The sequence below is a fragment of the Macaca thibetana genome, chromosome 15, assembly GCF_024542745.1.
Source record: "Macaca thibetana thibetana isolate TM-01 chromosome 15, ASM2454274v1, whole genome shotgun sequence".
NCBI lineage: Eukaryota > Metazoa > Chordata > Mammalia > Primates > Cercopithecidae > Macaca > Macaca thibetana.
Genome location: NC_065592.1, coordinates 18892861 through 18920705, shown reverse-complemented (window position 1 = coordinate 18920705; position 27845 = coordinate 18892861). Strand labels below are relative to the sequence as shown.

The 27845-nt window shown below is 41.6% G+C and overlaps 1 protein-coding gene across 1 annotated transcript; it reads right to left on the bottom strand.

Moving 5' to 3' along the window:
- PSMD5 (proteasome 26S subunit, non-ATPase 5) lies at window positions 1-27837 on the bottom strand. The gene is made up of 10 exons (XM_050761217.1): window positions 27457-27837; window positions 17115-17259; window positions 15655-15768; window positions 15137-15265; window positions 12832-12941; window positions 10158-10300; window positions 7899-8090; window positions 4782-4891; window positions 4250-4390; window positions 1-2159 (listed from the first exon to the last, which is right to left on the bottom strand). The coding sequence occupies exons 1-10, from the start codon at window positions 27627-27629 to the stop codon at window positions 1902-1904; spliced, it is 1515 nt and encodes a 504-aa protein (XP_050617174.1). The 5' UTR covers window positions 27630-27837; the 3' UTR covers window positions 1-1901.
- Between the last annotated feature and the right edge of the window lie 8 nt (window positions 27838-27845).

Here is a 27845-nt window from a genome sequence, read left to right as displayed (position 1 = left end):
TAGTTATGACAAATTTTATTGTATATACTGTACCACATTGAAAAAAAAATCAACATCATGAATGAAATTAAAACAAAGGTCATTTTAAGAGAATATTTCTCAGGCCAGGAAAGACCTGGCTGTAGCCTAATTAGTAGTGATATTAACAGTAGGGGACTGGTCAGCATGGAAACACACACAAAAAAGAGAGTCACGTTGCCAGGGGAGATGATCAATCTGGGGACTAGATAATTCCAGTCACTTTGAAATAATTTTGTTACAAAGCAGGGGTGGTTTATCAACTTCACCATGGCCTAAAAGAAATACGCTCGTGCATAAACCTCGGAACAGGTGATGTGGTGTGCAGAGTGCTTTGGCTTTGCTGTTCAGAGAGAACAACACTGGAAAACAGGTGGGTGTAGGTGTTGTCAATGAAAAGAAAGATTATCCTTTGTAAATTAATGAGATGGTATCCTGATTTATGCAAATGTCCCTTCTGTTCTGGCTCTGTGTATTAGGAGTAAGTTTCCTTTTCTCTGATCAACTCAAGATTGACTTTATAGGTATGAAAAATCCAAAGCAAAACCCTTAACAATCATGACCTACCAATAAATGAAATGACAGTTTAGGAATCCTTCTGGTTAGCATGTTATCACTTTTCCTCCCCCAAAACCACAACAGGGTAAAATTCATCGGTAAGCAGCAAAAAAAAATACATAAACACTATAAACATTTTTTAGAGACTTTAAGTCATTTTTTCAAAGGAATAATAGTAACAAAAAAAGAGCTCATAAAAAGGATTCTGAGTATAGGGAATATAATTTTAATATTCCATACTACTTATTTTTCAAAGAATATATTCAAGACTTTGAAAGTGGAATCAGAAACGGAAAAAGGACCAAAAAGAAAAAAGAGATAGTGCCAAAAAGAAAAAAGAGACAGTGAAGAGAATCCAGAAATAATTTGGTGGCAGGTTTTTGTTTTATTTACTTATTTTTGAGACAGAGTCTTGCTGTGTTGCCCAGGCTGGTGTGCAGTGACAAGATCTCACTCACTGCAACCTCTGCCTCCCAGGCTCAAGCGATTCTCATGCCTCAGCCTCCTGAGTAGCTGAGATTATACGTGTGTGCCATCATGCCTGGCTAATTTTTATATTTTTAGTAGAGACGGGGTTTTGCCATATTGGCCAGGCTGGTCTTGAACTCCTAGGCTCAAGTGATTTGCCCACCTTGGCAAAAAAGTGCTGGGATTACAGGCGTGTGCCACCGCGCCCAGCCCTGAAGGAGGCTTTTAAATAAGATTGTATGGGCCGGGCGTGGTGGCTCACGCCTGTAATCCCAGCACTTTGGGAGGCCAAGACAGGCGGATCACGAGGTCAGGAGATGGAGACCATCCTGGCTAACACGGTGAAACTCCGTCTCTACTAAAAATACAAAAAATTAGCCGGGTGCGGTGGCAGGCGCCTGTAGTCCTAGCTATACGGGAGGCTGAGGCACGAGAATGGCGTGAACCCGGGAGGCGGAGCTTGCAGTGAGCCGAGATTGCGCCACTGCACTCCAGCCTGGGCGACACAGTGAGACTCCATCTCAAAAAAAAAAAAAAAAAAAAAAAGATTGTATGTCGATGAAAATTTCGAGGGAAGAAAAAAACTTCCATCTTGTTGCAAAGATTAAGGCAGTGAAAGGAATCTGAAAAACACTGGATTATAACCAAGCTTGCCTGCTCTTAATGCATTCCAAACTCCTAGTTCCACTTTGCATTTCAATGTAGACACATAACAATGTTGGTGACAAAGTAACACCGGACAATCCATGATAATTCTTGGGGGAAGGAAGTCTCTTTTGTGAAATATAGATGGAGTCAAATGCCTTAGGAGAAGTTTTGGTCAAAGCGTGGTCCTCTACATGAGACTCCAGAAGAAATCATTCGGCTCCTTCTACTGCTGTCGTGGAAACAGGTTTCACATAGTATGGACCTTCACTCAGGTAAGTTCTGAGCCTCAAATAATTTGGGTTCCCAAAGATTTCTGCAATTGTCTTGGAATTGGCAAGTGCTTTCACTAGTTCATATTTGGCATCCTTTGAAGCTTTGTCATGCTCCACAGACCGGTCCACCACATATTCTACAAAACCTGGACTGTTAAACATAAGTTTCTGAGCCCAGGGTTGGTTTGCAATGGCCTGAAATGGAAGGCAGAAAGAATACAATTCCCCTGAGTCAAAGTTAAGTTTGTTAGTGGGATGACACAATATTTACAAAGAAATCTGGCAACATGAACTTTAAAAACGTTACCTTTTGTCTAAGTAAATTCCTTCCTGAGAATCTAACTTAATAATCTTAAATACAAAAAATCTTTGTATACAAAAATGTTCATAATAGTGTGAAAGTTACAATATAAATATCTAATAATGGGAGAATGGTTAAGTAAATTATGGTATATAGTAATAAAAAATAAACATTAACAGTGTTTACAAAGAATAGGAAATGACATAGGTAAACCTTTTTAAAAATTCTACTTCTAAGTCTTTTTCAAATTTTAAGATTAAGTTTTTCAAAACCTATTACATTTTAATGAAAAAGAAGTAACAATCAAGTTTATGGTCTAGTTTTTTCCTCTCAAAATGCATTCCACAGACAAGTAGCATCACCATCACCTGCGAGCTTGTTAGACATTCAGGATTCCGGGCTCTGCCCCACAACTCCTGAATTAGAACCTACATTTTAATAGGATTCCTAAGACGAATGTTTGAGAAACTTTGGCCTGCCTCACAACCAAGCATGAAGGTAGGCAGAAATAAAAATAGTTATCCCAACCAGAAAATAGAAAATTATTTCTACAATGGAACCAACTAAGCACAGGATAAGGCAGAAGAGCAAAACCAAAATAAACCAATAATGAAAATACTAAGCAGGAGCCAAAATGGCCATCTCATACAAGGACTATTTACAAGGGTGAAGCAGTCTTAAAAAAATGTTTCTGGTCAGGTGCGGTGGCTCACGCCTGTAATCCCAGCACTTTGGGAGGCTGAGGCGGGCGGATCATGAGGTCAGGAGATCAAGACCATCCTGGCTAACACAGTGAAACCCCGTCTCTACTAAAAATAAAAAAAGAAATTAGCCGGGCGTAGTGGCGGGTGCCTGTAGTCCCAGCTGCTCGGGAGGCTGAGGCAGAAGAATGGCGTGAACCCGGGAGGTGGAGCTTGCAGTGAGCCAAGATCGTGCCACTATACTCCAGCCTGGGAGACACAGCGAGAGACTCCATCTCAGGAAAAAAAAAAAAATGTTTCTGAAGATTATAGGAATACCTGTATCCTTCAAGACCCAGATCCTGTATCGCATCCTCAGGAAGCCTTCCCTCTTTTGTCCCTGCCATTCTCCTTATTCCCTCCCAGTCTAGGCCATGTATGCTGTCTGAGATCCCATTATTGATAAGATTACTAAAGTGATTACTACCTGTCTATGCTGTGGCTACAAAGATAAATCAGATATGCTTCCTGCTGTCAACCAACTCTACTTAATAGGTGAGACAGGTCAATAAATAAACATTTGCAAAATAATATAACAAATAGAACACAAAGGTATAATCCTTACCACAGCTGTAGTAATGTAAGTAACTGTACAATTATATTTACTGCCTCGCTCCTTCAATAGGCAGGAAACTACATGAAAGGAAGGTCTTTATATATTTTCTTCACTGTTGTATGCCCTTCACTGAGCAAAAACGGAAACTCAACAAATGTTTGCTGAATAAATAAATGCAACATATGAGAGCCAACATTGTTTAACTCAACCTTGTCAATCTGGGCAAAGTGTGCTGAAGACATACCGGAGTTAGTCCCTGACGAATGAGCAAGAGGTTAAGAAGCAAAGTTAAGGAAGAGTGTTAGATACAGAGACCCCAGCAAAGGTTCAGAGACACAAACAGTTTGGTACCACTGGAGCATTAGGTGCCAGAAGTCTTATTTTCTGCGGGGGAAATAAGGATTAGGAAGACCAGGGTTAGGTCAATAGAGGATGGCAGATAAAAAGTCTGGAATTAACTGTGTTATCCCATAGCATCCTGTTCAAACCTTAAACAGCACCTAGTATCTTTTACTGAAACAATATGTTTACACATCTGTCTCCCTCCTTAGTCTCTAAGGTAGCAGAAGGTAGAAACTATACCATGCACTTGTGAATCCCCAGAGATGGCACAGGCTCTGGCTCACTGTAAGTACTCAAGTGTTGAACTGGCAGGCTCCCAGAAGGACCTATGGAAGTGAATACCTACCGTAAACACTTTTAAGGCAGCACAGTGTAGTTCAGGGAAGGGTTGACTACTAATGCCACGGAAGAGCTCCAGTGGATCCCGAGATAAAGCAGAAAACCAGGATTCTGTCATCCTCAGAAGGTCATCAGTCTGCTGCTCAGGCTACAGGAAAGAAAAGGAAAATCTCATCACAAAGTTAACTGATCTGGAGAAAAGCACTTATTTGGAAGTTAGACACCTGAGTACTAATGGCACTCTGTCATTAATTTGTTGTGTGATATTGGCTAAGTTTGGAGGACTCTTTCTCAAATCCAGCCCAGACCTTTCCCAGTTTTCTCTGAATGTGGTTGATAAAGCAATCTCTAGAGTCCGTTCAGTTCTAACACTCTATGATTCCATTTTAAATTAAAAATGTCACTAGTCATATGAGGGTTATCTCCTTGTATTAAGAGAAAAATGGCATTTACTTCATCACATTTATCATGTTGATTCATACAGATTTATTTTCCCAAACATATCCCACTGTCCTTCATTAATTTCCCAATCTACTTACTGGTAAGTACAGAAGAGATGAAATTGCATCCAAACATCTAATTTTTAGCTCCACTGGGGCATTCTTTGATTGATGTCCTATTCTCATAAGCAAGCGTTCAAAGCGAGTTCCTTTGAAGGGTAACAGTGAGATTCTTCTTTATTATGGTAAAATATACACAACATAAAATTGACCATTTTAATCATTTTTAGTGTATAGTTCAGTGCTATTAAGTACATTCACATTGTTGTGCAACCATCATAACCATCCTAGAACTTTTTCGTCAACCCAAACTGAAACTCTGTATCCATTAAACAATAATTTCCTTTCTTCTCTACCCTCATCCCCTGCCAACCCCTATTCTACCTCCTGTGAACTGGACTCTTTTAGGTATCTCATCTAAGTGGAATTGTACAATATCTGTCCTTATGTGTCTGGCTTACTTCACTTAGCATAATGTTATCAATGGTGCAGATTCCTCCATGCTGTAGCATGTGCCAGAATCTCATTCTTTTTAAAGGCTGAGTAATATTCCATTGTATGTATATACCACATTTTGTTTATTGATTCATCTATCAATGTTCATTGGGTTGCTTGCACCTTTTTTTGGTTGTTGTGAATCAAATGCTGCTACGAACATGAGTGTACAAACATTTGTTTGAGTCTCTGCTTTTATTTTTTTTGGTATATACCTGAAAGTGGAGCTGTTGGATGAAGGAAATGTAAAATGCACAAAGGTTACAATTTCTCCACATCCTAACACTTACTATTTTATGGTTTTTTTTTTTTTTTAAAGTAATAGCCATCCTAATGGATCTGAAGTGAAAAATGAGATTTTTTTTTAAAGTATGCTCTCATACACTATGACCTCTACCAACCTAAACCAATACAAAAATAAGCATGTAGTCAGAGAACCAGTGACAGGCCTAGAACACACAATTACACACAACACAGCATATATAAGGCAGAGTTATAAAACTGGAATCAAAGGACCTGGATTTGAGTAGCAGTTGCCCTAATTTGTATGACCTTAGAAATTTTCTTAACTCCTCTAAGTTTCATCTACCTTATCTGGAAAATGAAAATGACAATAGTATGTTCTTTACAGAATTGTAAAAAGATTGTCATAGGTAAAAGCACTTAGAAAACTACATACAACAAAAATATCAGCCGTGATACACAACAGTGTATTTTCTTTTTCTATTCTCTAATTTTTAGTTTTTTGAGATGGAGTCTCGCTGTGTCGCCCAGGCTGGAGTGCAATGGCGCGATCTCGGCTCACTGCCCAGGTTCAAGCGATTCTCCTGCCTCAACCTCCTGAGTAGCTGGGATTACAGGTGCCTGCCACCACACCCAGCTAATTTTTGTATTTTTAGTAGAGACTGTTGGCCAGGCTGGTCTCGAACTCTTGACCTCAGGCGATCCACCCGCCTTGGCCTCCCAAAGTGTTGGGATTACAGGCATGAGCCACCTCGCCCGGCCTCTTTTTAAATTTTTTTTGAGATGGAGTCTTACTCTGTCACCTAGGCTGCAGTGCAATGGAGTGATCAAGGCTCACTGCAGCCTTCATCTCCTGGGCTCAAATGATTCTTCCACCTCAGTCTCCCGAGTGGCTGGGACTATAGGCATGTGCCACCACACCTGGCCAATTTTTTTGTTGTTGTTGCCAAGGCTAGTCTTGAATTCCTGGGCTCAAGCAATCCTCCCCTCTTGGCCTCCCAAAGTGCTGGGATTACAGGTGAGATAATTTTCAACATATGTGTCTCAAGAATTTTAGTAATTGGGCTGCATATTATTTTGTGTGTATAATTTGTTGTGCTGTTGATTCTCATGGATGTTCCATAAAAGTATCTTTTTTTTTTTTTTTTTTTTTTTTTCTTTTTACAGAGTCTCGCACTGTCACCCAGGCTGGAGTGCAGTGGTATGATCTTGGCTCACTGCAACCTTTGCCTTCTGGGTTCAAGCCATTCTCTTGCCTCAGCCTCCCGAGTAGCTGGGACTGCAGGCATGCGCCACCATGCTCAGCTGATTTTTGTATTTTTAGTAGAGATGGGGTTTCACCATGTTGGCCAGGCTGGTCTCGAACTCCTGACCTTAAGTGATCCACCTGCTCTGGCCTCCCAAAATGCTGGGGATTACAGGCATGAGCCACCTTGCCTGGCCTCTTTTTTTTTTTTCTTTTGAGATAGAATCTCACTCTGTCACCCAGGCTGGAGTGTAGTGGCACGATCTCAGCTCACTGCAACCTCCACCTGCCAGGTTCAAGCGATTCTCCTGCCTCAGCCTCTCAAGTAGCTGGGACTACAGTTGCACAGTACCATGCCTGACTAATTTTTGTATTCTTGAGTAGAGACAGGATTTTGCCATGTTGCCCAGCCTGGTCTTGAACTCCTGAGCTCAGGCAATCCACCCACCTTGGCCTCCCAAAGTGCTGGATTACAGGCATGAGCTACTGTATCTCGTAACACGCCAAAAGTATCTCTTAACATGAAATCATATAACAAACTTTTATTTTCCTTTCTTGACATTACAAAAAAACCCAAAATTTTGTAAATACTCCCAACAACCCTGAGAAGTAGTTGTTATGCCATTTTTATAAATGAAGAAAATGAGGCCTAGAAAAGCAAAGTGAGTAAATGAAGTTCAAAAAGCAAAGTCAGGGCTGGACACAATGGTGTGGACCTGCAGACCCAGCCAATCAAGAGGATGAGGCAGGAGGATTGCTTGAGCCTGGGAGTTTGAAGCCAGCCTGTATAACAGAGAGACACTCCCAATCTGAAAGAAAGAAAAGAAAGAAAGAAATAGAAAACCCAAGGACATGAATTCAGGCCTTTTTGATTCTAGCCCATCATCTGTACCATGAAATCTAGTCAAAGAAGACACAGAGGGGAAACAGGAAACAACGTCTGGTTGAAATAGATTGGTAGAAACCTAAACAGTGAAAAGTCAAAAAAAAAAAAAAAAAGGTTTTCCATAGTAATTATTAGACTTTCAGATATGAGTCCAAGGTTATGGTTAACAAGACTGCCACCCATAAAATAGTTTCTACAATGTAGGTAACCCACCAGCAAATGAACTTACACATTGAACCCCTGTCAAAAATTAAGATATCCCTGAACAGGGCCAAGTCATACCAACCTGTTTTCTGTAAAACCTGTTTTCCTTCAACATTGGATCCCAAGATTCCAACTGTGTCTACAGCTACACCAGTCATAGTGGGGTCCTGACTTTCTGTCATTTCAAAGACTTTTTCCACAAAGATAGGATAACGCTCACAGATCTGTTGAGGACTATCCATGACAGCCAGGTTTCCAAAAAACTTCACGAATCCTAAAGAGATTTACAAGAATATATTTTAATAGGGGAACAAGACAGCATGAATTGTGGGCCCTATAACTTCACAGGAATAGAAATGAACTGCAGGCCAGAAAGCGTAGAAAGGTTACAGTAGTGTGTTGCTTGGAGATCAGAGAGACCATTAGGAGATTCTGAAGGACCTGTGATGTGTGATCCTGAGAGAGGGTGTCAATGGAGCTGGGACCAGCTATTGAAGTACTGGCATATGCAAGAGGGAGAACAAAGAAAAAGGACCAGTGGATACAAATTATAGGAAGGCAAGTTTAGACTCATTACCAGGAAGAAATTTTTAAGTGGATATGTTCATTAATAAATGAAATAGGTAGCTAGGTAGCTAGGCTACCTAAGGAAGGCATACATCTCCAATTTCTGGAAGTGTTCAAGAAAGACTAATTAACCAAGACCCAGAATAGAATGGCAAGAGTAGATCCTACAATAAAGATTCCCACTCAGAGACTTGATTAATCTGTGAAACATACTGTAAATGTCATTACTAGTATTTTTATTTTTTTGTTGATATTCAAAAGAAAAATTTCCTAATGTTCTAAATAGCACTGATGTTTCCTGAAAATCAAAGTCAACAGTACATAGCTCCCAGAGCAACAGATTCCACCTCAGTAAGAGGCTACAGGTATCTTTTTAATAAAATTAACTTTTAACTGACAAATTAAAAAATCATATATCTTTATTGTGAACAATGTATTCTGAAATACGCGTATTTTTAATTTTTTTTCTGCTTTCGTGAAAAATGTCATTAAATTTAAGAATTTTGGTGGGGAATGCACTGAATCTATATGGTGCTTTGGCAGCACCAACATTTTAATAATATTAATTCTTCCAATCCATGAACATAGGATACCTTTCCATTTATTTGTGTCTTCTTCAATTTCCTTCATCAGTTTTTATAGTTCTCACCGTATAGATCTTTCACCTCCTTAAATTTATTCATAAATATTTAATTTTTTTGAATGCTATTGTAAATGGGAATGTATCTTTTATTACTTTTTCAGAGTTCACTGTTAGTGTATAGAAATGCTACTGATTTTTATGCACCGATTTTGTATCCTGCAGTTTTACTGAATTTATTTATTCATTCTAACAGTTTTTTGGTGGAATCTTTATTCTATATATTAATATAACACTACATCATTTACAAATAGGGACATTTTCACTTCTTTCTTTCTGATTTGGATGCCTTTTGTTTTTTTTATCTTGCCTAATTGCTCTGGCTATAACTTCTTGTAATTTGTTGAATAGAAGTGGTAATTGTGGACATCCTTGTCTTGTTCCTTTTTTTTTTTTTTTTTGAGATGGAGTCTCACTCTGTCGCCCAGGCTGGAATGCAGTAGAGCGATCTTGGCTCACTGCAATCTCTACCTCCAATGTTCAAGGGATTCTCCTGCCTCAGCCTCCTGAGTAGCTGGGACTACAGGCGTGTGCCACCATGCCCAGCTAATTTTTTTGTATTTTTAGTAGAGACGGGGTTTCACTGTGTTAGCCAGGATGGTCTCGATCTCCTGACCTTGTGATCCACCTGCCTTGGCCTCCCAGAGTGCTGGGATTACAGGCGTGAGCCACCACGCCCGGCCTTGTTCCTGATCTTAGAGGAACGCTTTCAACTTTTCACTGAGTATGTTAGCTGTGGGTTTGTCATACTTGGCCTTTATTGTGTTGAGATAGATTTCTTCTATACTTAATTTGTTGAGAGTTTTTATTATAAAAGAAAGCTAAAATTTGTCAAACGCTTTTCCCCGCATTACTTGGTTTCCATCTTTATTCTGTCAATGTAGTATATCTTATTTATTGATTTGTGTATGCTGAACCCTCCCTGCATCCCTAGGATAAATCCCACTTGATCAGGGTGGATGATCTTTTTAATGTGCTGTTGAATTTGAATTTGGTAGCTCTAGATATCTTCTAAACGAAATCAGCTCTAAGGGAAACAATCCCTGTCCACTCCCAACCCCAACCCCCTGCCGTCAGAGATAACTCAGAAATAAAACATGCACCATCATTTCCATAGGCATCAGTGTTTCTTACCTGGCAAATAGAAGCTAGAGAAAGGGTCTGAATCTGCCCCAACGATTATATTAGAAATTTGGTCAATTACTCCTTCTTGAGCAAGATACTGTCGTCCATGATGAGTATATGCCAGTGATGTCACCATTTCTATACAGGTGGCTCTAAAATGTCAGAAGGACAAAAACAAGATTTTTGCACAGGATTTGCATAGTTTATAGATTGCTCTCATATAGGTTATCTTATTTAATTCTTCCCATCATATTTGAAAGGTCAATAATCTTGGCTCCTCTTTTTTTTTTTTTTTTTTTTTTTCTGTGGCGGAGTCTTGCTCTGTGGCCCAGGCTGGAGTGCAGTGGCCGGATCTCAGCTCACTGCAAGCTCCGCCTCCCGGGTTCCCGCCATTCTCCTGCCTCAGCCTCCCGAGTAGCTGGGACTACAGGCGCCCGCTACCTCGCCCGGCTAGATTTTTGTATTTTTTAGTAGAGACGGGGTTTCACTGTGTTAGCCAGGATGGTCTTGATCTCCTGACCTCGTGATCCGCCCGTCTCGGCCTCCCAAAGTGCTGGGATTACAGGCTTGAGCCACCGCGCCCGGCCTTAATCTTGGCTCCTCTTTTCACATGAGGCCCTAAGGCCTAGAAAGTTGCAGTGACTTATCTGTAATCACATTGTTATTACAGACAGAGTTTAGATTTAAATCTAGACCTTCTGATTTGAAGTCCACTATTGTTTCCACTATAACCTAGCTACTTCCTAAAATATTTTTTTAAATTTTGTTTTATTTTGAAGTATCAAACATACACAAAAGTAATGAGAATACAATAAGCCCCCATATACCCATAACCTGATTTTATGGTTATGAGGATTTTGCTTTACTTATTTCATCTCTTTTCCCTACTTTTTGCTGAACTATTTTAAAGCAAATCCTAGTCACCGTGCCATTTACCCCTGCGTACTTTAGTATGCATCTCTGCAAAACACGTATGTTTCCTCACACAATTATAATGCCACTGCCACATATTAAGAAATTAACAATAATTCTTTGGTATCATCTCATATCCAACCCTGATCAAAGAAAATAACTAAAAAATTTATTTTTACAGTTGGTAATTGATCCTAAAGTGTTTTGACTGACCATTTATAGGGTTTTTTCCTATGTCACAAAATTTGATACAATGCTAAAAAATAATTAACAAAATTAATTGTCTCATTAGGTTGAGACACTCAAATGCACTGAAGCAATGTAACTAGTGACTGATTTACTATATGGGTTTAATAAATTCAGCCATGTTTAAAGAACACAGGACAATCAGAAAATCATTTAAGATAAGAAAAATCAAAACCTATATACACAAAGATAACTATAATGCTATCATAACAGCAAAATACTTGAAGCAAATCAACTGTTCAACAGTGAGGAGGTATTAATAAGCTGTGGAATATCAACAAAGGAACATTTGGCAGATATTAAAGGGGATTTAGGGAATAGGGGGAATAAAGGGTGGAAGAGACTGGAATTAACATTTCTTTGAGAACCTATGTCAGCCATTGTACTGCTTTCTAAGGTCAATTAGCTTAATTCTTACAATATCTTTTTATTTATTTATTTTTTTGAGATGGAGTTTTGCTCTTGTTGCCCAGGCTGGAGTGCAATGGCGCGATCTTGGCTCACTGCAACCTCCACCTCCCGGGTTTAAGCAATTCTCTTGTCTCAGCCTTCCCGGTAGCTGGGATTACGGGCCCCTGCCACCACGCCCGGCTAATTTTTTGTATTTTTTTTAGTAGAGACGGGGTTTCACCATATTGGCCAGGCTGGTCCTGAACTCCTGACCTCAGGTAATCCACCCGCCTCAGCTTCCCAAAGTGCTGGGATTACAGGCGTAAGCCACTGTGCCCGGCACAATATCTTTTTCAGTTACTGTTCTGAGAGATGAGGAAACTGGGATGTAGAAAGCTTATAATAACCTGTCCAAGGCCAAACAGTTAATAAATAGTAGAGAGGTATGCAAGCCAAGTCTTCCTCATTTTGAAAAGCCCATATTCTTTTTTCTTTTGAGACAGAGTCTTGCTCTGTTGCCCAGGCTGGAGTATAGTGGTACAACCTCTACCTCCCAGGTTCAAGCAATTCTCCTGCCTCAGCCTCCCGAGTAGCTGGGACTACAGGTGCATGCCACCATGCCCGGTTAATTTTTGTGTTTTTAGTAGGGACAGGGTTTCACAATGTTGGCCAGGCTGGTCTTGAACTCCTGATCTCGTGATTCGCCCGCCTCGGCCTCCCAACGTGCTGGGATTATAGGCATAAGCCACCACACCCGGCCTAGCCCGTATTTTTTCTATCATGCTATACTGTTGCTATTTAACAATGCCAAAATAAATGCATATGACAAACTATTAGTAATTCAAAATGGCAGTTACCATGTGACTGCAACTGTTTAAGAGCACACAGGACTAGGGACAGGGAACACAGTCACTTGAAAGTAGCTGAATTGTCATGTGGGGCTTTGCCAAGTTCCAGTATGTTGTCATGATGTAACTTGAGCAATTTTCTAAAGGTCCCTCCTTCAGGACACACATCAGTCATGAGATTGTGACCTGGGCAAAGTCTCTAATAGAGAAAATCACAGACGTCCCAGGGTTGTTTCCCAGCCCTTCAAAAGAGGACATTTCACTTTAAGAACTCTCAGTCAACACACCTGACCAACACATCCTCACCAGTCAGCTCTCTCAGGAGCTGGGTTACCAATCCACTTGTGGTACAGTAGTTTAAAGATTCTGGTGACACAGAAGAAATCTCTACAATTAGCTGAAATAAAAAAAAAAAAAACAGAAAAAGAAAAAGGTCAAAACAGCCCTACGCCTGATAGATCTCATTTTAAGTTAAACATAGGACTAGGTACTTTCTATAAATGAGTTTTTAAAAATCTATTATTTGTCTCTTTAAGTAGAAAAACTTCAGTGAACACATAAGAAATTACTTTGGCACAGATTATTATTATTTTTGAAACAGAGTCTTGCTCTGTCACCTAGGCTGGAGTACAGTGACGTGATCTCAGCTCACTGCAACCTCTGCCTCCTGGGTTCAAGCGATTCTCGTGCCTCAGCCTCCCGAGTAGCTGGGATTACAGGCACATACCACCACACCTGGCTAATTTTTTTGTATTTTTAGTAGCGATGGGGTTTTGCTATGTTGGCCAGGCTGGTCTTGAACTCCTGGCCTCAAGTGATCTGCCCACCGTGGCCTCCTAAAGTGCTGAGATTATAGGCATGAGCCACCATGCCTAGCCACCTTGGCACAGAAATGTTCCACTATATCTGGAACATTTATATACTTTCCTGCCCAAGCAATCATCAATCAAGGTACAAAAGCCTCAATCAGCCACAACAAACGGATTATAAAACCATTCACTCATTCAGGCATTCTGTCAGTCAGTCACTCACTCAGTCAGTCAATCATTCACTTACTCGTTCAGCAAGTATTTGCTGAGGTCTTACTGAGAGGTATAGGAAGATACTTAAGGGTTTTAAGCAGAGAAATGACACAATCAGATTTGGACTTTTTTTTTTCTTTTGAGAGAGTCTCGCTCTATCGCCCAGGCTGGAGTGCAGTGGCGCGATCTAGATTTGGACTTTTAAAAGACCATTCTGACTGCATGTGAAGATAGACTAGGGATGATAAAAACGGATGAGTGGAGACCAGTTTGGATGCAAATATAGTAGCCCAGGTGAGTGACACCAGTAAGTTAGTCTAGGGTGGTAGAAGCTGTACTAATGAAGAAAAATGCATGGGTTTAAATAAAATCGACACAATGTGATGACCGAATGGATATGTGGCAGGGAAAAACAGGCCTCACAATGAGCCAAGGTCTAATACCCAACTAAGCAAACTGTGAGACAGGGCCAATTTGTTGCCCTTGTTTTTTATTAGGGGAATAGGGTGGATAAGGAAGATCAGGAATTTGATTTCAGCATGAGTGTGAGGGACCTAGAATATACCCAAGGGGCCAAGAATGAGTAAGCAGTTAAGCATGAAGGTTTGAGCTCAGAAGAAAGGTCTCAGTTGTAAGTTTACATCTGAGAGTCATCATCACAGATGGGAAGTGAAATCATATGATGAGTAAAACTGCCTAGGAATGAGTATAGAGTACAGTGAAAGCAGGGCTTGGAACTCTGTTTTCACGAACTCCAACAATTAAAGATTCAATGGAGGATAATGAGCCAGGAGGCTGAGAAGAAACTGAGAGGCGGAAGGAAAAGCAGCATAATATGGTATGACATGCAAAGAAAGTGTTCTGAAGAGGGAATTAAGACTGCAGAGGATTCCATTTCAAATATGCACCCTATTAATAGTGTGTGGCCTTGGATCAATTGCTCCATCAATATGAGGTTAATGATAACAATATACAAAGTTTACTGCAAGAATTAAAGATAATATATGTCAGTATTTTAGCATAGGGCTTAGTACAAAACTGGTACAAATAAAGGCCATTTCTTCTTTTTACTACTACAAATTTTTTCAAGTCTGGTTTCATTATCTTCTGTATCATAGTAATTATACTGCACTATAAATATATATATATTTAGAAAGGGTCTTGCTCTGTTGCCCAGGCTGGAGTACAGTGGTGCAACCACGGCTCACTGCTGCTTCAACTTTCTGGGCTCAGTTGATCCTCCCATTTCAACCTCCTGAGTAGCTGGGACAACGTGCACATACCACCATGCACAACTAATTTTTAAAATCTTTGTAGAGATGGGGTCTCGCTATGTTGCCCAGGCTGGTCTGAAACTCCTGGCCTCAAGGGGTCCTCCTGCCCTTGCCTCCCATAGAGCTGGGCTGTATATGCCTGTCTCATATACTAGGCTGGGAATGCATCCTTATATTCCCAGCACCTACTGCAAAGCCAAACACAGATTATATACTCAGTGAGCCATCTTGCTTTCCAGCATAAGCCAAACTGCATTCTGCTTTGTAAGCATGAGAAAGTATGCTTTTTATCTTACCTCATATACCCTATATCGAACAATGTCATTTGTTTTCATTACACTTTTCAAATCATCCAGCAGATTGCTTTCAAATAAAGCCTCCAGTCCAGCTTGGGTTAGTGATATTCTTGACAGGGATTTGATGGCCTTATAAAGAAAGAAAATATCTCTTATGTCCCCAAAATACAGAATATTATTATCTACTTCATAAGACTGATGTGAAAATAGCGCACGGAATGCACCTTGCCCAATGAGCATTCACTATGTTTCAGCTATTATTTATAATTGGAAAAGACACAAGGTGTCCCCCATAGAATTATGATGGATACTGTAGATATTTATATCCTAGAAAATAAAAGGGATTTACTAGTATTTACTTGACAACCATTTATTTTATACAATTCATATGAGGTTGTAAATTCCATTACACAAATCATCCATTCTAAACCTTCACCTCTCAATTCAGAAGGCCTTTCTTTATCTTTTGGGACACCAATGTCTCTGCACATTTAAGTCAATGATTCTAATAGACTCACCGCTTTTGCTACAGATAGATTCTCTCCACCGATGCAATAAACAATTTGTTTTAGTAATTCAGCATTATTTAGAATCTCAGTAACAGCATCAGAATTTTCAACAATTCTTCCAATCTGAAAGAAAAACAATCAGAAACACTCTTCTAAAGTAGGGCAACATACAGTAAACACACAATGGTCCAATTTCCTTACTGCACAGTTATTTTAGGAGTTAGTGATCACAGCTATATATCAAGTCATTAAAAAATCAAAATGACCTAAATTCATTCAGTCAAACACACATATGGCATAGTCACATCTGTTAAAGGAAAGAAAAGAAAGCGGGTAAAGAGATAAGATAGCTCAGTGAGTGAAAACAATACAAACCCAGCTCTATTTTTAGCTACACTGACCTTGCACAAATTTTAGCCCCGTTTCTTATCCGTAAAATGGGAACACAGTATTTAATTCCAGGATAGTTACGAAGATTAAATGAGACCGAATAGGCAAAGCACCTGCTACAGTGTCCGGCATATAAATGGCCAGTGAATAAACTGATATCTTCTCCCCTTCCCCAAACTTTTTTTCTTTTTTTTTTTTTTGAGATGGAGTCTCGCTTTGTTGCCCAGGCTGGAGAGCAGTGGCACGATTTCGGCTCACTACAACCTCCGCCTCCTGGGTTCAAATGATTCTCCCACCTCAGCTTCCCGAGTAGCTGGGATTATAGGCACCTGTCATCATGCCCGGCTAATTTCTGTATTTGTGTAGAGACAGGGTTTCACCATGTTGGCCAGGCTGGTCTTGAATTCCTGACCTCAGGTGATCTGCCCGCCTTGGCCTCCCAAAGTGCTGGGATTACAGGGTTTTTTTTTTTTGCTGAATAAACACAGAAAAGGAAAAAGAGTAGTTCAGTATCTATTGGGTAACTGTTTAGCTCCTAACATTTCGACAAGATAATCCTTAGCAGCAGCTCTTCACTCAAATAGTAGGATGCTTTGGTTACCAGGATGATAAGAGTTACTGTCTTAATTGTTGGTTTAGTGACCTTTACTATAGCATTTGATTCATCCAGTGTATCAGAATCTAAAATGGCAGAGAGCTATTTGAACACATAGGAATCTTTTTCTTTACACTAGGAGCTCCTTGAAGGAAAGTAACTGGTTTTGTTAATCTTGGTAACTCTAACAGCATATGGCACCATGCCTGGCATATAAAAGGAACTCAGTCAGTATCTGATTAATGAATGATTTAGATGGTACTTAATGGAACTTCTTTCATTTGCTTGTATCTGCCAGGTTATAGTTAGCTATGCACATTGGAATAGACCACACATTTTCCAGGAGGAGAGAGGGAGCAGGGCAGAGGGAGAGAAGGGAAGAGGGAAGGAGAGAGAGATACTATGCTTTCTTCATCTTTCTGTCCCAGTACAGAACCTGGTCCAGAGCAGGTGGTCAATGTCGGTTCCTAGTAAAATTTCATACCTGGGAAAGGGTGAGGATTTTTACAGAATCATCAGGGTGAATTAGTCCCCTCTGCAGGTCAACCCTGAGGTTCCGGGCCACGTGAACTGGTTCCATAGCTTGCAGCAGTCTCTCCAGAATGGATACACACAAAGCAGTCTTTTCCCTGAGGAGACATCATAAATCTTATTAGTTCATATCCTGCCCAGGTAGGAAGTAACAACCTAATAATAGCTGAAGCTTGGGTCAGCATCTCCTCCACACAGACTTCTTTTTGAAACAGCAGATTTCACTCACCTATTAAACATTTGCAACAACCTATTATGCGTATTGCCTGTGCTGGGGCTACAAAGAAGAATAAGATATATACTCTAGTCTTTTTTTTTTTGAGATGGAGTCTTGCTCTGTTGCCCAGGCTGGAGTGCAATGGCCTGATCTCGGCTCACTGCAACCTCTGCCTCCCAGGTTCAAGCGATTCTCCTGCCTCAGCCTCCCGAGTAGCTGGGATTACAGGGGCCCGCCACCACGCCTGGCTAATTTTTGTATGTTTAGAGATGGAGTTTCAGCATGTTGGCCAGGCTGGTCTCGAACTCCTGACCTCAGATGATCCACCCGCCTCGGCCTCCCAAAATGCTCGGATTACAGGCTTGAGCCACTGCCCCTGGCCTTTTTTTTTTTTTTTTTTTTTTTTGGAGACAGAGTCTCACTCTATTGCCCAGGCTGGAGTGCAGTGGCGCAATCCACTCACTGCAATCTCCACCTCCCGGGTTCAAACGATTCTCCTGCCTCAGCCTCCCCAGTAGCCGGTGCATGCCACCACACCCAGCTAACTTTTCATATTTTTAGTAGAGACGGAGTTTCACTGTGTTAGCCATGATGGTCTCGATCTCCTGACCTTGTGATTCGCCCACCTCAGCCTCCCAAAGTGCTGGGATTACAGGCATGAGACACTGTGCCTGGCCTGATATATTCTCTAGTCTTAAGGAGCTCAATCCAATGAAAGATATAGAAAAAAAGGCAACTGTAATCCAGATAAATGCTATAGGCTAAGACTAGAAACTATAGGAGCTTAAAAAAGAACAGAGGGTACAAGGAAGGCTTCCCAGAAGGGTAACATCTGAACTAAATTTTAAGAAGTAGGAGTTATCCAGAAGAAAGGTGTTCTAGGTAGAGGGAGTAGCAGCACATAAAAAGGCAGAGAGGATAGTGTTACACTTTGAAGGAACAAGTAGCTTGGTATGACTGGGGTCAGAATGGGAGAGAGGTGGTGAGAAGGTAAAAGGGCGAGGTGAAGGACAAGCACTGAAACTGAAAAGATGCACAGAAGCCAGATTCTAACAGGTATTTTATGTCATGCTTGGAATTTAGACTTTTTCCAGAAAATCACTGGCAAGCCATAAGTGGTTTTAAACAAAGAAGTAAAATGACAAGATCTGATTTATAGAAATCACTCTGCACCAGTGTCAGGGGAAAAATTTTCAATTACAAGGCAGTAAATGGTAAGAGGTGATGAAGGAGTAAACTAGGGGAGCAGCAGTAAGGATAGAGAGAAGGAGGAAGAACTATGTAAGAGAACCTGATGACTACCAGTGGTAGATACAGAAGATGTTTTCAGAACAGTTTTCTTGTCTCTTAATAGACACTACAAATAAATGGGCTAATATATTGTTAGTAGTAGTATACAATTCAACTGGTACAACTTTTCGGGTAGGTAACTACATGATACAAATGAAAAGCCTTAAAAATGAATATACTCTTTTAATTCAGGGATTCCACTTTGCATAACTGAATCTAAAATAGTATTAATAATGTTTTTACACCCAAGATAATAGAAAACATGCTATTTTCACACAAATGTTCACAGCAGTGGAAACAATCCAAATGTCCACCAAGTGATGAATGGATAAATATGTGTTATGTGCATATAATGGAATATTATTCAGCCATAAAAAGCAATGAAGTAATGACACATATTACAACATGAATAAACCTTTAAAATATTATGCTAAGTGAAATAAGCCAGACACAAAAGGCTTCCTTTTGAGAATGATTCTATTTATATGAAATGTCCAGAATAGACAAAATCCATATAGAAAGTAGATTCTGCTAGGCGCGGTGGCTCATGCCTGTAATCCCAGTACTTTGGGAGGCCACAGCAGGTGGGTCACCTGAGGTCAGGAGTTCAAGACCAGCCTGGCCAACATGGTGAAACTCCATCTCAACTAAAAATACAAAAAAAATTAGCTGGGCATGGTAGTGGGTGCCTGTAATCCCACCTACTTTAGGAGGCTGAGGCAGGAGAATCGCTTGAACCCAGGAGGCAGCAGTGGCAGTGAGTCGAGATAGTGCCATCGCACTCCAGCCTAGGCGACAAGAACAAAATACTGTCTCAAAAAAAAAAAAAGTAGATTCAGGGATTCCACTGGTTGCCAGAGGCTGGAGGAAAGGGGAAGAGGAGGAATGGGGATATTTATAAGCATGGCTTTTCCTTTATTAAAAAAAAGTGATTACAGGTAAAATTTACCATTTTAACCATTCTTAAATGCACAGTTCTGTAGGAATAAGTACATTTACTTTGTTGTCTAGCCATCACCATCGTCCATCTCCAGAATGTTTTAATCTTCCCAACCAGAAACTCTGCATCCATTGAACACTCCCTATTCTCCCCCTCTCCAAGCTCCCGGCAACCACCATTCCACTTTCTGTCTCTCTAGATTTGACTACTCTAGATATGTAAGTAAAAGCATACAACATTTGTCCTTTTGTGTCTGGTTTATTTCATTTAGTACAACATCTTCAAAGTTCATCTGTCAGAACTTCCTTTCTTTTTAAGGCAATATGTACAGTATCCCATCATATTTATATACCCCATTTTGTTTATCCATTCATCCCTTCATCACCACACCCAGCTCAATTTGTTCTTGTATAGATCATGCGTTTGGTGTCATATTAAAGAAGTCTGTTTAACTCAAAGTCATGGTGTGCAAACCAACACTTTGGTTGCACACATGTGTTGCGTTGCTTCTGTGCCTTTAAATAATTTTTTTTTTTTTTTTTTTTTTTTTTTTGAGACGGAGTCTTGCTCTGTCGCCGAGACTGGAGTGCAGTGGCCGGATCTCGGCTCACTGCAAGCTCCGCCTCCCGGGTTTACGCCATTCTCCTGCCTCAGCCTCCCGAGTAGCTGGGACTACAGGCACCCGCCACCTCGCCCGGCTATTTTTTTTTTTTATTTTTTACTAGAGACAGGGTTTCACCGGGTTAGCCAGGATGGTCTCGATCTCCTGACCTCGTGATCCGCCCATCTCGGCCTCCCAAAGTGCTGGGATTACAGGCTTGAGCCACCGCGCCCGGCCGCCTTTTAAAATTTTAGCCAATCTAATAGTGTGCAGTAGAATCTCACTGTAATTTTAATTTGTATCTCCCTAATGTTGAATATCTTTTTGCGTGTATATTTACTGTCTGTACTTTTTTTTTTTTTTTTGAGACGGCGTCTCGCTCTGTCACCCAGGCTGGAGTGCAATGGCATGATCTCGGCTCACTGCAGTCTCCACCTCCTGCATTCAAGTGATTCTCCTGCCTTAGCCTCCCGAGTAGCTGGGATTACAGGTGTCTGCCATCAAGCCCAGCTAATTTTTGTATTTTTAGTAGAGATAGGGTTTCGCCAGGTTGGCCAGGCTGGTCTCGAACTCCTGACCTCAGGTGATCCACCTGCCTCGGCCTCCCAAAGTGCTGGGATTACAGGTGTGAGCCACTGCGCCTGGCCCCATCTATACTTCTTGTTCAAATCTTTTGCCCATGTTTTAATTGGGTTATTTCTTGCTATTTAGTTTTGAAACCTCCTTACATATTCTGAATACAAGTCCTTTATCAGATATATTCTTCACAAAGATTTTTCTCCATTGGTGCATTTGTGACTTTTCTTTTCATTTTTTTTTTTTTTTTGGGGGGGGACGGAGTCTAGCTCTGTCGCCCAGGCTGGAGTGCAGTGGCGCGATCTCGGCTCACTGCAAACTCCGCCTCCCAGGTTCACGCCATTCTCCTGCCTCAGCCTCCTGAGTAGCTGGGACTACAGGCGCCCGCCACCGTGCCCGGCTAATTTTTTGTATTTTTAGTAGAGACGGGGTTTCACTGTGGTCTCGATCTCCTGACCTCGTGATCCACCCGCCTCGGCCTCCCGAAGTGCTGGGATTACAGGCGTGAGCCACCGTGCCTGGCCACTTTTCATTTTCTTAACTGTATGTAAACTTCAAAGAATCTATTTTTTTTTTTTTTTTTTTGTGACTGAGTCTCATTCTGTTGCCCAGGCTGGAGTGCAGTGGTGTGACCTCAGCTCACTGCAACCTCCGCCTGCCGGGTTCAAGTGATTCTCCTGCCTCAGCCTCCCGAGTAGCTGGGACTACAGGTGCCTGCCACTATGCCCAGCTAATTTTTTGTATTTTTAGTAGAGACTATGTTTCACTGTGTTAGCCAGGATGGTCTCTATCTCCTGACCTCGTGATCTGCCCGCCTTGGCCTTCCAAAGTGCTGGGATTACAGGCATGAGCCACCGTGCCCGACCAATTTTGTATTTTTAGTACAGACAGGGTTTCACCATGTTGGTCAGGCTGGTCTCGAACTCCTGACCTCGTGATCTGCCCACTTCAGCCTCCCAAAATGCTGGGATTACAGGTGTAAGCCACCACCCAGCCTGAAGAAGAATGTTTTATTTTGATTAATTCTACTTTGTATCACTTTGTTCTTTTTTTTAGACAGGCTCTCTCTGTCACCCAGGCTGGAGTGTAGTGTAGTGGAGCAATCACAGGTCACTGTAGTCTCCACCTCAGCCTCCTGAATAGCTGGGACCACAGGCATGAGCCACCACACCCAGCTCAATTTGTTCTTGTATAGATCATGCGTTTGGTGTCATATTAAAGAAGTCTGTTTAACTCAAAGTCATACATTTTTTTTTCCTATGTTTTCTTCTAGAAGTTTTATAGTTTTAGGTTTTATATTTAGGTCTATGATCTCTCTCATACACTGCTTGTAGAAATGTAAAATAGTATAACCACTTTGGAAAACAGTTTGCCAGTTGCTTAAAAAGTTAAATATACACCTACCATACCATCTAGCCATTCCACTCCTAGCTATTTACTCAGAGAAAAGAAAGAATATTTTTATGTAAAGACTTGTACATGAATGTTCACAGCACTGTTATTTTTAATATCTCCAAACAGAAAACAATTCAAATCTCTAATGTTCACCAACAGGGGAATGGATAAAAAACAGTAGTACACTCATACAATGGACTACCACTCAACAATAAAAAGGAATGAACTATTTATTCATGTCACATAGATAAATCTCAAAATAACTATGCTATGTGAAGGAAACCAAACAAAAGAATACATAATGTATGACTCCATTTATATGATCCTTTCCCCCTATGTCTGGCTAAAGTAAGGGGCAAGTTCATCTATAGTGAGAGAAAGTAGATCAGTGGTTGACTGGTTGAAACAGGGAGAGATTAGCAAGGAGTGTGAGGGAGCCTCTGGCAGTAAAAGATACATTCGCTATCTTTATTGTGGCGATGGTTTCATGGGTATATACATATGTCAAAACTTGCCAACCTGTACATTTTATTAAGTGGAGTTCATTGTATATAAATTATACCTTTGAAAAGCTGTTAAAAAAAAATAGTGGTATGTTAAACTACACAGTGCAGAAATTTCAGGTCCTATGTGACCCTTGCCAACGAGCCAAAGAGTTAATGCTTAAAATTAGTCTTGTTTGATTTTCATGTTCTAAAGCAGTAATCTTAGGACTTAAACTTCTCCAAAAAAACCTATCAAGATTCTAAATTACACACAAGATCAGATCGTGAACCAATACACGGCAACCTATGTGGCTTAGCCAGGATAACAGCAATGTATCTGAAGACTGCCAGATACTATCCAGAGAATTATTCCCACAATTTGCAGTTGGTATCTACTCTGTATCCAGTTCTGAATTACTGTCTTTAAATTTCCATTAAAATTGTTCCCTAAAGCACTGCTCCTTCATTCAGCAAACTATCTTCCCCATGGATCTGAATCCTCAAATTCTCCCTCACTTCAGTTCCTACTGCACCTCTGCTGTCAACCTGCTGTATGACCTTTGGAAGTCTCTTCATCTCTAATAGGAAAAGGTTGGACAAGGTGGCTACTCTAAACTCTATGAGTCTCATCTTTAATTGGGCGTGTACTGCATTATGTGCTGGGCCCTAAGAGGGATGCAGAGATGAACAAAATGCGGTCACTGCCTTCAAAGAATTTACAAACTAGAAATAGACACACAGAGAACTATAACATAGGTAATAGCATCAATTATCATTAACAGAAATAACAATAATGTCCTTTAGCAGATCTGAAGAGCAGTCATTTGCAACTGGAATAATTGAAAAAATATTTTGGAGGGGATGGCTCTTTAGTGGGCCTAAAAGGATGGACAGAATATGGACAGACAGCAAAGTATTTCAGTTAGAAGGGCTGGTATGAGTAAAGTTAAGAAAATGCAAGTCAGGCTTAAGGAAAAATAAGGGTGCCACATGGTAGCTGGAACAGATGAAAAAAAGTGGAGTGGAGGAAAAAGGTGAGGCTGGAAAAGTAGGATGGAAATATACTGTAAAGGGCCCAAATGGCATTCTAAAAGCTCACTATAGAAAAGAAAGATCAGACTGTTACTGTGTCTATATAGAAAGAAGTAGACATAAGAGACTCCATTTTGTTCTGTATTTGAGATGCTGTTAATCTGTGACCCTACCCCCAACCTTGTCCTTGCAAGAGACATGTGCTGTGGTGACTCAAGGTTTAAAGGATTTTGGGCTGTACAGGGTGTGCTTTGTTAAACAAGTGCCTGAAGGCAGTATGCTTGTGAAAACTCATCACCATTCTCTTAATCTCAAGTACCCAGGGACACATACGGACCTCCGCCTGGGAAAGCTAGGTATTGTCCAAGGTTTCTCCCCATGTGATAGTCTGAAATATGGCCTCGTGGGAAGGGAAAGACCTAATCGTCCCCCAGCCTGACACCCATGAAGGGTCTGTGCTGAGGAGGACTAGTATAAGAGGAAAGAAGGCCTTTTGGCAGTTGAGATAGAGAAAAGCATCTGTCTCCTGCCCGTCCCTAGGCAATGGAACATCTCGGTGTAAAACTGGATTGTATGTTCTGTTTACTGAGAAAGGAGAAAACTGCCTTAGGGCGAAAGGTGGGACTTGCTAGCGCAATGCTGCTCTTTATGCACTAAAAAGGTTTATGGAGATGTTTACATATGCATATAAAGGCACAGCACTTTTCCTTAAACTTATGTCACAGAAATCTTTATTCATGTCTTACTGCAGACCTTCTCCCTATGATGATCCTATTATGCTGCCATTTACCTTTTTCTAAGATGGTAAAGATAATGATCAATAAATACTGAGGAACTCAGAGACCCGTGCAGGTGTGGGTCCTCTGTATGCTGAACGCCGGTCCCCTGGGCCCACTTTTTCTTTCTCTATACTTTGTCTCTGTGTCTCATTTCTTTTCTCAAGTTTCTCGTTCCACCTAATGAGAAACGCCCACCCACAGGTGTGGAGGGGCAGGCCACCCCTTCAGGAAACCATGGAAAGGATTAGCACCAACTGACTTGAGATGTATGCTCACTGGGGTTACAGGGTGGGAAGGACTTGCTAGAACAGGAATTTCAGAGGTAATGAGAGGTCAGACTAACACTACAGACCTACCAAGAGGGAAAAAATGAGGGCTTGACTTAAAGAGGAGACAAATAAGAGATATTTCATAGGCCGGCCCAAATAATGTTAACTGATAGACTTCATGAATGGAGAACACTTACAGAAAAGGAAGGAATCTTAGAAGGTCAGAGTGAAGAAAGTGCTCTGAAATCATCCAGTGTTGATTCAGTGGTTCACAATCTTTTCAAGTAGTAAGGTCACTTTAAAGTCTTTGGATCACAAACATTTCCAAACTCTTTTAAATGATCAAAGCATCAAATACAAAGTGGGTTTTTTTTTTCCTTTTTTTCCCCCAGATCCAGGTAAGAAAGAATTATAAAATTTTTTAAAATCTTATCTTATATATATATTTTTAAAGACAGAGTCTTGGCTGGGTGCCGTGGCTCATGCCTGTAATCCCAGCACTTTGGGAGGCCGAGGCAGACGGATCACTTGAGGTCAGGAGTTCGACACCAGCCTGGTCAACATGGTGAAACTGCATCTCTACTAAAAACACAAAAATTAGCTGGGTGGTGGTGGCACGTGCTTCAGACTTTGTCTAAAAAAAAAAAAAAAAAAAAAAAAAAAGACAGGGCTTCACTCTGTCACCCAGGCTGGAGTGCAGTAGCACAATCTTGGCTCACTGCAACCTCCGCCTCCTGAGCTTCAAGGGATGCTCCCGCCTCAGCCCTCAAGTAGCTGGGACTACAGGCACGCACACCCAGTTAACTCTGTTTTGTTTTGTAGAGATGGGTTTCACCATGTTGCTCAGGCTGGTCTTGAACTCCTGGGCTCAAGTGATCCACCCGCCTCAGCCTCCCAAAGTGTTAGGATTACACAAGTGAGCCACTGCTCCTGGTCTACAAAGTGTTTTTATTTTTATTTTTATTATTTTTTTGAGACAGAGTCCCATTCTGTCACCAGGCTGGATGCAGCCGCGTGATCTCAGCTCACTGCAACCTCTGCCTCCCGGGTTCAAGTGATTCTCCTGCCTCAGCCTCCCGACTAGCTGGGATTAGCCATGCCTGGCTAATTTTTGTATTTTTAGTAGAGATGGGGTTTCACTATGTTGGCCAGATTGGTCTCGAACTCCTGACCTTGTGATCCACCCACCTCGGCCTCCCAAAGTGCTGGGATTACAGGCATGAGTCACAGCGCCCAGCCTATTTTTGTATTTTTAGTAGAGACGGGGTTTCACCATGTTGGCCAGGATGGTCTTGATCTCTTGACCTGGTGATCCGTCCGCCTCAGCCTCCCAAAGTGTTGGGATTACAGGCGTGAGCCACCGCGCCCAGCCTACAAAGTGTTTTAAATCAAACACTATGGATGTGAAAAAAATAAAAAGTAAAAGCTGTCCTACTTTTTTCAGACCCACTTCCCTAATAATAGTTTCTGGTGTGCCTTCGCAGATATTTGCAATGTTATACAAGTTATACAAGCCTGTGGGGGTTGGGAGGATTGTAATCCTTTTTAAAAATTACAGGTTAAAATTATAGATTCATAAACTCTGCAATTTTCTTTTTCATTCAACAACACAGAAATCGTTCCATGTCCACATACATATATACATCTACTTCAACGTCTTAAATAACTGCATAGTGTTACAGAGTAGTAGCGCATAATTTGGAATCCCCTGTTAACGGATATTTAGATTGTTTCTAGTCTTTTGGTGTCACACACGATATGTTACAAATATTCTTGCATATAATACTGTAGGGTCCTCCAGTCGCCCCCTTTCTTTCTGTGTGCTGATGGAAAATCAGAGTGCCTTGATTGCTCTCTGACCTAGCCAGCAGCAGGTTTCCCTAGCAGGCTTGACCATAAACCCGGGGCCTTGAACATTCCCAGGCCTGATAAAGGTACCTAGGTTGTTGCCCAAAACACTGGAAGAAACTGGCCTCAATCCCGAGCCAAATTCCTTTAAACTCTCAACTAAACTCCAAACCCAGGAACACCTCTTTTCTCCCGGTGTCCGTCTTGATAATTTCTGCAGCCCTCCGTAGGTTCCCCCTAAACCCTTTTGGACTGATCGCCTTGGCATTCAGTGCTTCTTTCTCTGGCATCCCAACCAGCCACATCTCGGGAAGGTTTGAAGCACTCCCTTGTGGGAACTCCCTTGCCGCTGTTTTTGGGGCGATTCCAGCCTCGGGTTCGAAAGAACAAAATAACTGCACATTTTGTGCGCGTATACTTGCATTAAATTTTTGTAACAAGAATAACTGGATGAAAAGGCATGTGAATTTAAAATGGTGATGGTTCTTGCCACATTGCCAGGACAGGATCCTTTTAGAAGAGGTAACAAATCAAGAACCTGTACAAAGAGATGTGGAATGCTCCTTGTAAGTGGACAGCTTTGCTTTTCTCCTTTAATTTCTATCTGAAGGAGAAGGCAGTGCCTCACTGCTCAGAGGCAGCGAGGCCAGGCGACGGGAGAAAACACCCTGGGGCACTCTCAGAGGCTGAACCTGAATCCCGTCTCCTGCCCTCTGAACCTGGGATCCTTCCCTCTTTGCAAATTTCGGCTACTTTCCACCTCCCCTGTGACTGGGAAAAGCGCTGTTCTTGCCCTCAACCACTCTCGTGTCCATATTTAGGGGTGCCCCTCTCCTCGGCTCAAGGTCCCGGGGTCCTCTCACCTATGGTTCTCATTAAGCAGGGAGAAGAGCGGGCCGAGGCGCAGCTCCGCCGCTTGCTCGCGAAGCTCGTTGAGCGGCACTGCCTGCAGCACTGAGTGAAGAGCGCGTAGCTCCTCCAGCGGCGCTTCCAGCCTCGCTACCTCCCTCAGCAACGCCAAGGCCTGGGCCGCCATCTTGCCCCTCCCCACGCAGGGGTTGGCCCAGCGGCCCGGTTCCCGGGGCGCTTCCCTGAACGTCGCGAGATCTGCTGATCACAGCCTCCTTGTCCCTGAGATTGCTATGGGGCTGCCAAGCCTCGCGAGAAGTGTCCGTTAGGGCCGTGTCAACTGTAGCCAGTGGCTGCGGCTCCCTCTGTCTGGCGTCATCTAGGGCGCTGCTCAGGAGATTGC